This window comes from Anguilla anguilla, chromosome 10 (genome assembly GCF_013347855.1).
Source record: "Anguilla anguilla isolate fAngAng1 chromosome 10, fAngAng1.pri, whole genome shotgun sequence".
In the NCBI taxonomy this organism is placed as follows: Eukaryota; Metazoa; Chordata; class Actinopteri; order Anguilliformes; family Anguillidae; genus Anguilla; species Anguilla anguilla.
In genome coordinates, this window is record NC_049210.1 from 2,217,781 (window position 1) to 2,230,008 (window position 12,228).

General features: G+C 46.3%; 1 protein-coding gene across 3 annotated transcripts in view; it reads left to right on the plus strand.

Annotated features, from left to right (window-relative positions):
- Positions 1-8,471, plus strand: part of plat (plasminogen activator, tissue) — a 21,833-nt gene extending 13,362 nt beyond the window's left edge. For all 3 annotated transcript variants that reach the window (XM_035380319.1, XM_035380320.1, XM_035380321.1), the window contains 10 exons: positions 809-983; positions 1,559-1,650; positions 2,022-2,196; positions 2,885-2,970; positions 4,236-4,295; positions 4,632-4,839; positions 5,281-5,417; positions 5,745-5,885; positions 6,402-6,550; positions 6,954-8,471. In XM_035380319.1, coding sequence (XP_035236210.1) covers positions 809-983; positions 1,559-1,650; positions 2,022-2,196; positions 2,885-2,970; positions 4,236-4,295; positions 4,632-4,839; positions 5,281-5,417; positions 5,745-5,885; positions 6,402-6,550; positions 6,954-7,121 — 1,391 coding nt within the window. In that variant the 3' untranslated portion in view covers positions 7,122-8,471. The remainder of the gene's footprint in view (positions 1-808; positions 984-1,558; positions 1,651-2,021; positions 2,197-2,884; positions 2,971-4,235; positions 4,296-4,631; positions 4,840-5,280; positions 5,418-5,744; positions 5,886-6,401; positions 6,551-6,953) is intronic.
- The last annotated feature ends 3,757 nt before the right edge of the window (positions 8,472-12,228 follow it).

Genomic DNA, 12,228 nt, shown 5'->3' on the forward strand with positions numbered 1-12,228 from the left:
AGTGTGCGTGTGTGAGTGTGTGAGTGTGTGTGTGTGTGTGAGTGTGTGTGTGTGCGTGTGTGAGTGTGTGTGTGTGTGTGTGTGTGAAATGGAGTTTGTTTTGTGGAGACCACAGGCGCCTCAGTCCCTCCGTTGGGGGTGGCGTGTGGGGGGGGGTGGTCTGTGTCCTGTTTCTAATTAACATAATACTCCATTTTACGCATAACATTTATATTAAGATTATACTCCTGCTCTGCAGCAAGTGTTTAATATTAAATCAGAAATGCTGTGTTCTCGTGATTTTTAAACATGACAAAGACATTCGTAAGATGTTTGGTTTTGGGGAGGTTACATAAGTTTGCTCCAGTTGCCTCAACTTTAAGGGCAACATTGTAAAATGTAAAATGTGCTAACTGCAAATCCTCTTTATTTGAAACTGCCTTTTCTTTGTCAGGGGTATACTGTAGACCAGTGGTCTCCAACCCTGGTCCTGGAGAGCTTCAGGGTCTGCTGGTTTTCATAGTGACTCTGCACTTCATGAATCAATTAGAGCAGTTGATTACACAGTTAACTCAACTCACCTGGTGTCTTGGGTCTCAGTTGGGTGCTGATTTTGAGGTGAAAACAGAAACCAGCAGACCCTGTAGCTCTCCAGGACCAGGGTTGGAGACCACTGCTATAGAGCATGCAGCAGTCTTGGCAGTTTCACAGAACTGAAACCGTAGGCAACAACAGGATGTGTTCCAGAGAGACATGATGACATCATCCACACTCACTCCAGTCTGCTGCAGTGACCTCAGTGTGACATCATGGCCCCTTTCCTCCACAGACACAAGTGAGAAGTGCATTGTGGGACAGGGGCTAGGTTACCGTGGTACCTGGGCGAGCAGTGCAGAGGGAACTTCGTGTTTAAACTGGAACTCTACGATCCTGAGAGGGAAGAAGTACACCGCCAAGAGACTGGACGCCAACAGCCTGGGACTGGCTGACCACAACTACTGCAGGTCAGATAAACTAATACCACTCACAAACACTAATACCACACACACACACAGACTAATACTACACACACACACTCACTAATGCCACACACACACATGCACACACACTCACATACACACTAATACCACACACACACACATACACACACACACACTCAGTAATACCACACACATACACACACACACACTCAGTAATACCACACACACGCACTCTCACACACACAGTAATACCACACACACACACATACACACACACACACTCAGTAATACCACACACACACACATACACACACACACACTCAGTAATACCACACACACACACACTCAGTAAAAACACACACACACATACACACACACACTCAGTAATACCACACACACACACACACACACTCAGTAATACCACACACACACACTCAGTAATACCACACACACACACACACTCAGTAATACCACACACACACACACACACACACACACACTCAGTAATAACACACACACACATACACACACACACACTCAGTAATACCACACACACACACACACACACACAGAGGTGACTGATCTCTCACTTGTTTCAGGAACCCGGATAATGACACCATGCCCTGGTGCTACGTGCTTCAAGGGATTCAGGTTGCCTGGAAGTACTGTGACCTGCCCACCTGTCCCTCAGGTAGGCGCACGCTCACCCCCACCCCTCTCCACGGCCAGGGCTGGGGGCCCCAGCAGACCCTGTGGCTCTCCACGGCCAGGGCTGGGGGCCCCAGCAGACCCCGTGGCTCTCCACGGCCAGGGCTGAGGGCCCCAGCAGACCCTGTGGCTCTCCAGGACCAGGGCTGGGGGCCCCAGCAGACCCTGTGGCTCTCCACGGCCAGGGCTGGGGGCCCCAGCAGACCCTGTGGCTCTCCACGACCAGGGCTGGGGGCCCCAGCAGACCCTGTGGCTCTCCATGACCAGGGCTGCAGACCAAGATTTTTTAGTTTTTATTGAATTTGAGGAATAATAGTTTTGCGAATGTGACAGTTGGTTGCTTTCCTGGTGCAGACCCAAACCTGGAGTGCGTGCGGGGCAAGGGGCTGTCGTACCGGGGGACGAAAGGGGTGTCCCAAAGCGGCCTCCGCTGCCTGCCCTGGGACTCCCGGCCTGTGAACCGCAAAGCGCACAATGCCTGGAGGTCCAACGCCAGGGACCTCGGGCTGGGTAGCCACAACTTCTGCAGGTGTGTGCACTGAGCGCGCTCAGACCCCGGCCCCACATCCACACACGCGCATCTGAGTGGCTCAGACCCCGGCCCCACATCCACACACGCGCATCTGAGTGGCTCAGACCCCGGCCCCACATCCACACACGCACATCTGAGCACGCTCAGACCCCGCCCACATCCACACGCACATCTGAGCATGCTCAGACCCCGCCCACATCCACACACGCACATCCGAGCATGCTCAGACCCTGCCCCCACATCCACACACGCACATCTGAGCACGCTCAGACCCCGCCCACATCCACACGCACATCTGAGCATGCTCAGACCCCGCCCACATCCACACACGCACATCTGAGCATGCTCAGACCCCCTCCCCACATCCACACGCACATCTGAGCATGCTCAGACCCTGGCCCCACATCCACACACGCACATCTGAGCACGCTCAGACCCCGTCCCCACATCCACACACGCACATCTGAGCACGCTCAGACCCCGTCCCCACATCCACACGCACATCTGAGCATGCTCAGACCTCTCCCACTTTTACACACACGTCTGAGTGCACCTATAGCCTGCCCACATCCACACGCACACTATACACACACACACACACACACACACACTTTGAGCATTGTTGAGAGGTTCTGGTAGTCGTGTAGGTAATGATCGCCATGCCCCTCCCCCCCCCTTCCCACAGGAACCCGGACGGTGACCTCACCCCTTGGTGTTACGTTTACAAGGGGTTCCAGCTGACCTGGGAGGCCTGCGACATCCCCAAGTGCAGTGAGTCTCCCCAGCGTCGCCCCAGCGTCGCCCTAACGTTGCGGTCACGTTGCGATTACGTTACAATTGCGTCAGGACTGCATCACTGCGGTCGGCTAGTCTGATTCTCTTTCCTTGTGGAACATTTTCCTTCTCCTGACCCGTTTTAGCTGCAGTTGTTTTGACTCTGACTGACGGACTTCGGCTCCAGCTGTTGTTTTGTGGTGCACCGTTGCCTTGGCTACGTGCCCTTAGCCACACGTTAGCAGAGCATGTCTGGAGAAACCCGAGCTGGGCTCTGTAGAGGAGGAAAGGGATATGATTGGTCTGTCCTCTAGTCTGGCCAATAGTCTGTAGAAAAAATATGGACTAATTCACTGTGACATCAACACTGACCCTCCATGGGCTTGGGGAGGTGCAGTTGGTGGGCCCCACCATGTTGTACAAATTGGAGCCAGAGACTGCGCAGTAGGGACATGAAGTCCGGTCGTCCACTAAGCGCGAGAGATACAGTGACTCGGTAGTGACGCAAACTGTCCCTGATTCATCCATGAAATATTAGTCTTGTCCAAATAACAAAATAACTTAACAGCATTTGGGGAGACATTAGACGGACAAAAATGTATCTATTGCGACAACATTTTCTTGTGTGGGGAAAAAATTATGGACTTTGTATTTTGATCCTATTTTGTTACCATTGACTTACATTGAACCGGGAGGCTGAAACACTTGTACTGGAGCCAACCTCACTGGCGCTAGAGAGCAACGACTCTCAACAAGACCAGGAAGTGAGCTTTAAAAAACAGCCCAGTTTTGGCCCCTTGGTCTGACCCAATCCCGGGTCTTCCCTGGACAGCTAAGAATAAATCTAAGCGACATGATTGGTCTGTCATGTACTCTGAACCAATCCCGTGTCTTTCCTGGAAACCTAAGAATAAATCTAAGGGACGTGATTGGTCTGTCATGTGCTCTGAACCAATCCCGTATCTTTCCTGGAAACCTAAGAATAAATCTAAGGGACGTGATTGGTCTGTCATGTACTCTGAACCAATCCTGTGTCTTTCCTGGAAACCTAAGAATAAATCTAAGGGACGTGATTGGTCTGTCCTGTGCTCTGAACCAATCCCATGTCTTTCCTGGAAACCTAAGAATAAATCTAAGGGACGTGATTGGTCTGTCCTGTGCTCTGAACCAATCCCGTGTCTTTCCTGGAAACCTAAGAATAAATCTAAGGGACGTGATTGGTCTGTCCTGTGCTCTGAACCAATCCCGTGTCTTTATCGCAGGGAGACGGCCGTCGAGCGGCACCACGCTTGGCCCTCGAGGAACAACCATCGGCAACCGGGGTGAGTTACCGTGGCGATCCGATCGCAGTGCACAGCATGCCAGCGTCTCCAGCGTGCCGCGAGGTTCCCCAGCCAGCGCAAGCGTTCACATAACATCTCCGCAACGTTGTAGCAACCTCATTCTGGAGCTGGACTTTCATTCACTGCAGGGTTATTGGCAGAAAATAACTATTAAATAAACTACTGAAATATTAAATGTAAAAAGTATTTCCCAGACTTTCTATCCCACTGTGTACCTGAACTCCCCACTCGTCCTTTTACCTGAATATCCCTCTCTCCTCCTCTTCCTCTTCCTCTTCCTCTTCCTCTCCCCTCTCCCCCCCCCCCCCCCTACAGCTACCTGCGGGCAGCGTGTGGAGAGGCCGGCGTTGGGCCCCATGTATCGGATGTGGGGGGGGCAGGACAGTGACATCACCACGCAGCCGTGGCAGGCAGCCATCACGTACTACAGCCGCCGGTCGAAGGAGCAGGTGTTCCGCTGCGGGGGCGTGCTGATCGCCTCCTGCTGGGTGCTGTCGGCAGCGCACTGCTTCCCCAAAGACCCGTACGTACCGCGCACCGCCCCCCGTCCCAAACTCTCACCCCCCCCCAAAGACCCGTACGTACCGCGCACCGCCCTTCCGTCCCAAACTCTCACCCCCCCCCAAAGACCCGTACATACCGCGCACCACCCTTCCATCCCAAACTCTCACCCCCCCCCCAAAGACCCGTACATACGCCCCTCCCACCCACCATCCCAAACTCTGATCTCCTCAAAGACCCATACATATGCTCCCGACCCCTGTCCCAAACTCTTACTGTCCCAAAGAACCATACGTACCACGTCCCAGCCCAAACTCTGATCTCCTCAAAGACCCATACGTACCCTGCTCCGGGCCCCTGTCCCAAACACTCACCTCCCGAAAGATCCGTGGGTCCTCGTCCAAAGCGTTCACCTTGTTCAGGACACACACGATAAACATTTGTTCATCCATCTTCCCTTCAGCCGCGAAATCGGACCGCTCAAGGTGACCCTGGGCAGAACCTTCCGGAAGGAAAACTCGAGTAGTGAGCAGATCTTTAACGTGGAAAAGTACTGGGTGCACGAGCTCTTCAATTCGGAAACATACGATAACGACATTGGTGAGTCAACAAAGACACCCACACACACACACACACACACACACACACACACACACACACACTGTATCGGTGCACATAGAATCGCTCACACAGTGTACCAGTAAACAGAATCACACGCACACTGTATCAGTGCACATAGAATCGCACACACACACTGTACCAGTACACGTAGAATCGCACACACACACTGTACCAGTGTACATAGAATCACACACACACACACACACAGTACCAGTGCACATAGGATCTCACACACAGTGTTCCAGTGCACACTGACTGCCTCAGGTGTACTCAGGTGAGGTCTGTGCCCCCCCTCCCCCCCTCCAGCCATACTGAAGCTGAAGACTGATATCGGGATCTGCGCCATCAACTCCCCCGAGGTGCTGCCCGTCTGCGTGCCCGAGCCCAGCACGGAGCTGCCCGACTGGTCGGAATGCGAGATCTCCGGATATGGGAAAGAGCACGAGTGTAAGAATCCCCGACCCCACAACACACCCCCTGGTCCCCACAACACACCCCCAACCCCACAACACACCCCCGGTCCCCACAACACACCCCCGGTCCCCACAACACACCCCCTGGTCCCCACAACACACCCCCTGGTCCCCACAACACACCCCCGTTCCCCACAACACACCCCTGGTCCCCACAACACACCCCCTGGTCCCCACAACACACCCCCTGGTCCCCACAACACACCCCCTGGTCCCCACAACACACCCCCGACCCCACAACACACCCCCTGGTCCCCACAACACACCCCCCGGTCCCCACAACACACCCCCCGGTCCCCACAACACACCCCCTGCTGCTGGACTCTGCTGGGGTCTGACTGCTGATTGGCTGGTTAGTGCTGGGGTCTGGCTGCTGATTGGCTGATTAGTGCTGGGGTCTGGCTGCTGATTGGCTGGTTAGTGCTGGGGTCTGGCTGCTGATTGGCTGGTTAGTGCTGGGGTCTGATTGCTGATTGGCTGGTCTCTGCAGTCTCGGCCTTCTACTCGGAGCGGGTGAAGAGGGGGCACGTGCGCCTGTGGCCCCAGGAGCGCTGCGTCCCAGAGAAGCTGGCCGGCCGCGTCGTCACCAAAAACATGCTGTGCGCCGGGGACACCCGCGGGCTCGACGACGCCTGCAAGGTGCGTACACCGCCCCCTGGGGGTCAGATCCGCCCCCCTCACCCTCACTCTCTCTTTCCCTCTGTTTCTCTTCCTCTCTCCCTCATTCTTTCTTCCCCTCTCTTTCTCTCCTTCACTCTCTCTCCCCTCTCTTTCTCTCCCTCTTTCTCTTTCCCTCTCTCTTCCCTCCCCTACAACCAAGAAAAGGGGGGAGAGAATAAAAGAAAAAAGAAACAACCCTTACCCCATACACATAAGCAAATACCCACACACACACACACACACACACACACACCCAGGTCAACAGACGTTTAGTAGTTAGTTTATAATGTAACAGTTTGTCAATATTAACAATGAACACAGATAATATCATGTACCAATATTTCTCTCTCTCTCTCTCTCTCTCTCCCTCTCTCTCTCTCAGGGGGACTCTGGGGGACCCCTGGTCTGTCAGAAGGACGGGCGCATGACGCTTTTGGGGATCATCAGCTGGGGCGACGGCTGTGGAAAGAAGGACACCCCGGGGGTGTACACCCGCGTCACCAACTACATCGGCTGGATCGCCCGCAAAATGGCCGCCCGGGGCATCTGAGGCCGCGGCATGCGCGTCGCGCCGCAGAGCGGCGACCGGCTGGCTGGCGTCTCCGCCCTGGTGCACCTCAAACCCACGGACTGCTGCGCCCGCGTCGCCCCCCCCCCCGGAAACAGGGCCCGACGCCGCCAAGCGACCCCTCGCCGGGGGAACCTCGAAAAGACACGAACCCCAGGAATGAGCTGAGCCAAAGCGCCGGAATGTTCCGCTGAGCTCCTCGCTCTCTTTCATCTTTGCCGCAACTTTGTAGGACTTTTTTTTTGGGACAAGGAAACGCAGAAATATCGAGGAAGAGAACCCCACCACCACCCCCCAGCCTGACTCACTGTACAGCCAGCCAGACTCTAACTCTACTACCTAGCCTCTCTCGTGTACTTTGTCTTTTTAAATCCCCCATTTGTAGTTTAAAAAAAAAAAACCTTTTTTCCTGATTTTCTGAACTGAGAATGAAGCAGTGATTGAGCACTGCATCCACAGACTAAGCGACGTGGAGATAACATGACATAACATATGCTTTGTGCTTTGTGCTGGAGAGGAGCTGCACTGCGGCTAACTTGGCTAGGGAAGCTACACTGTGGCTAACTCAGCTGGGGAAGCTGCGTTGTGGCTAACTTGGCTGGAGACGCTACACCACGCTAGACCATGGCTAACTCAACTAGCCTGCTACACTGCCCAACCTCCCATTATGCAGTTTGGTTCCTATAATCACGCAGTGCGCTGATTCTCTCTGTCCTTTCCATACACAGGTACCTGGCTCTGGTTGTACAGTACATCCCCCTCAATAACTGCAGAGCTATGATAGGAAGATCATTTTTATTTGCAGATCCTTCACAGATCGTTTGTATAAAAGTTCAGTTCAGTTTTGCCGAGTGATCCGTCTCATTTGACGGCTGCGGATGTTTCTTTCAGGGAGAGCAGGGACGCACCAGCGTTCTCTTTCCACCTCCATTTTAGGCGCATCCATGATCGCTGATAATGAGCTGGAGGAGTCCGTTTGTAGAGCTGCAGCATGAAGAAACACCTGCAGTGGCCAGCTGTTACCACCATGCACACACGCACACCTGGAGCACACCTGGAACACACCTGGAGCACACCTGGAACACACCTAACTCCTCCGTGTCTTTGTTTTTTGTTTGCATATTACGTTCAGATAAACCGTTTTAGAACAAGGTTTTTTTTTTCTTTTTACATTTCTTTAAGTTAATATTTATTTATAGACGAAGAAATCATTTTAACTATGTGATATACCTGTATTTGATTTGATTTTTATTTATTATTCTGTGTTTATGTTGACATTTTGGAAAGATTTGTATAGCGTCTCTTTTCTAAATAAATCTTTTTATATCAAAATGTGGTGGGGTATGTCTTAAAGCTCACTCACACACCTTCATGTAACTTAAAGAAATTGCCTATGAACAAATTAAGAAGTCTTAACTAGAACAGAAAACAAACTGAAACAATTGTGTACAGTTGTGTAAGTCGCTCTGGATAAGGATGTCTGCTAAATGCCTGTAATAATAATAATGATAATAATAATGAACAGTAAACTGACTCTAGAGACTGGACAGATCTCCATGTCCTGCCAACTAAACAGTGAAAACCACTCAGGAACCATGGAGGACAGGACCAACCAAAGCTACACAACTTTCCTCCACAGCTATAAGTGCCTTTATCCATCCATCCAGCCATTATCTGTAACCGCGTATCCTAAGAACTTCAAACACATTTAAAAATTATTATTTTGCAACAGCTGCAATATAAACATGATTTCCTATCGATCCGTATAAAAAGTAGGGCATTTTGGAATCTGAGACACTTTTGACTCTCTTTGGACATAAGACTATAGCCTTATGTATTTTGCCATTTTCCATGAAAACGCATTATTGATCATAACATTTTTAAAACACATTTAAAAATTATTATTTTGCAACAGCTGCAATATGAACACGATTACCTATCCATCCATATCAAAAATAGGGCATTTTGGAATCGGAGCCATTTTTGACGCTTTTTGGACATAAGACTATATAGCCTTATGTATTTTGCCATCTTCCATGAAAATACATTATTGATCATAAAATTCTTAAAACGCATTTTAAAATTATTATTTCGCAACAGCTGCAATATAAACATGATTTCCTATCCATCCGTATCAAAAATAGGGCTTTTTGGAATCGGAGCCATTTTTGACCCTTTTTGGACGTAAGACTATAGCCTTATGTATTTTGCCATCTTCCATGAAAATACATTATTGATCATAAAATTTTTAAAACGCATTTTAAAATTATTATTTCGCAACAGCTGCAATATCAACATGATTTCCTATCCATCCATAACAAAAATAAGGCATTTTGGAATCGGAGTCATTTTTGACCCTTTTTGGACATTTGACTATAACCTTATGTATTTTGTCATTTTCCATGAAAATACATTATTGATCATAAAATTCTTAAAACGCATTTTAAAATTATAATTTCGCAACAGCTGCAATATAAACATGATTTCCTATCCGTCCGTATCAAAAATAGGGCATTTTGGAATCGGAGCCATTTTTTACCCTTTTTGGACATTTGACTATAACCTTATGTATTTTGCCATCTTCCATGAAAATACATTATTGATCATAAAATTCTTAAAACGCATTTTAAAATTATTATTTCGCAACAGCTGCAATATAAACATCATTTCCTATCCATCCGTATCAAAAAAAGGGCTTTTTGGAATCGGAGCCATTTTTGACCCTTTTTGGACATAAGACTATAGCCTTATGTATTTTGCCATTTTCCATGAAAACACATTATTGATCATAAAATTCTTAAAACGCATTTTAAAATTATAATTTCGCAACAGCTGCAATATAAATATCATTTCCTATCCATCCGTATCAAAAATAAGGCATTTTCGAATCGGAGCCATTTTTGACTTTTTTTGGACATTTGACTATAACCTTATGTATTTTGCCATTTTTCATGAAAATACATTATTGATCATAACATTTTTAAAACGCATTTTAAAATTATTATTTCGCAACAGCTGCAATATAAACATGATTACCTATCCATCTGTATCAAAAATAGGGCAATTTGGAATCGGAGCCATTTTTGACCCTTTTTGGACATTTGACTATAACCTTATGTATTTTGCCATCTTCCATGAAAATACATTATTGATCATAAAATTCTTAAAACGCATTTTAAAATTATTATTTCGCAACAGCTGCAATATAAACATCATTTCCTATCCATCCGTATCAAAAAAAGGGCTTTTTGGAATCGGAGCCATTTTTGACCCTTTTTGGACATAAGACTATAGCCTTATGTATTTTGCCATTTTCCATGAAAACACATTATTGATCATAAAATTCTTAAAACGCATTTTAAAATTATAATTTCGCAACAGCTGCAATATAAATATCATTTCCTATCCATCCGTATCAAAAATAAGGCATTTTCGAATCGGAGCCATTTTTGACTTTTTTTGGACATTTGACTATAACCTTATGTATTTTGCCATTTTTCATGAAAATACATTATTGATCATAACATTTTTAAAACGCATTTTAAAATTATTATTTCGCAACAGCTGCAATATAAACATGATTACCTATCCATCTGTATCAAAAATAGGGCAATTTGGAATCGGAGCCATTTTTGACCCTTTTTGGACATAAGACTATATAGCCTTATGTATTTTGCCATCTTCCATGAAAATACATTATTGATCATAAAATTCTTAAAACGCATTTTAAAATTATTATTTCGCAACAGCTGCAATATAAACACGATTACCTATCCATCCGTAACAAAAATAAGGCATTTTGGAATCGGAGTCATTTTTGACCCTTTTTGGACATTTGACTATAACCTTATGTATTTTGCCATCTTCCATGAAAATACATTATTGATCATAAAATTCTTAAAACGCATTTTAAAATTATAATTTCGCAACAGCTGCAATATAAACATAATTTCCTATCCATCCGTATCAAAAATAGGGCTTTTTGGAATCGGAGCCATTTTTGACCCTTTTTGGACATTTGACTATAACCTTATGTATTTTGCCATCTTCCATGAAAATACATTATTGATCATAAAATTCTTAAAACGCATTTTAAAATTATAATTTCGCAACAGCTGCAATATAAACATCATTTCCTATCTATCCGTATCAAAAATAAGGCATTTTGGAATCGGAGCCATTTTTGACCCTTTTTGGACATTTGACTATAACCTTATGTATTTTGCCATCTTCCATGAAAATACATTATTGATCATAAAATTCTTAAAACGCATTTTAAAATTATTATTTCGCAACAGCTGCAATATAAACATCATTTCCTATCCATCCGTATCAAAAATAGGGCTTTTTGGAATCGGAGCCATTTTTGACCCTTTTTGGACATTTGACTATATATAACCTTATGTATTTTGCCATTTTCCATGAAAATACATTATTGATCATAAAATTCTTAAAACGCATTTTAAAATTATTATTTCGCAACAGCTGCAATATAAACATCATTTCCTATCCATCCGTATCAAAAATAGGGCTTTTTGGAATCGGAGCCATTTTTGACCCTTTTTGGACATTTGACTATAACCTTATGTATTTTGCCATCTTCCATGAAAATACATTATTGATCATAAAATTTTTAAAACGCATTTTAAAATTATTATTTCGCAACAGCTGCAATATAAACATCATTTCCTATCCATCCGTATCAAAAATAGGGCTTTTTGGAATCGGAGCCATTTTTGACCCTTTTTGGACGTAAGACTATAGCCTTATGTATTTTGCCATCTTCCATGAAAATACATTATTGATCATAAAATTCTTAAAACGCATTTTAAAATTATAATTTCGCAACAGCTGCAATATAAACATCATTTCCTATCCATCCGTATCAAAAATAAGGCATTTTGGAATCGGAGCCATTTTTGACCCTTTTTGGACATTTGACTATAACCTTATGTATTTTGCCATCTTCCATGAAAATACATTATTGATCATAAAATTCTTAAAACGCATTTTAAAATTATTATTTCGCAACAGCTGCAATATAAACATCATTTCCTATCCATCCGTATCAAAAATAGGGCTTTTTGGA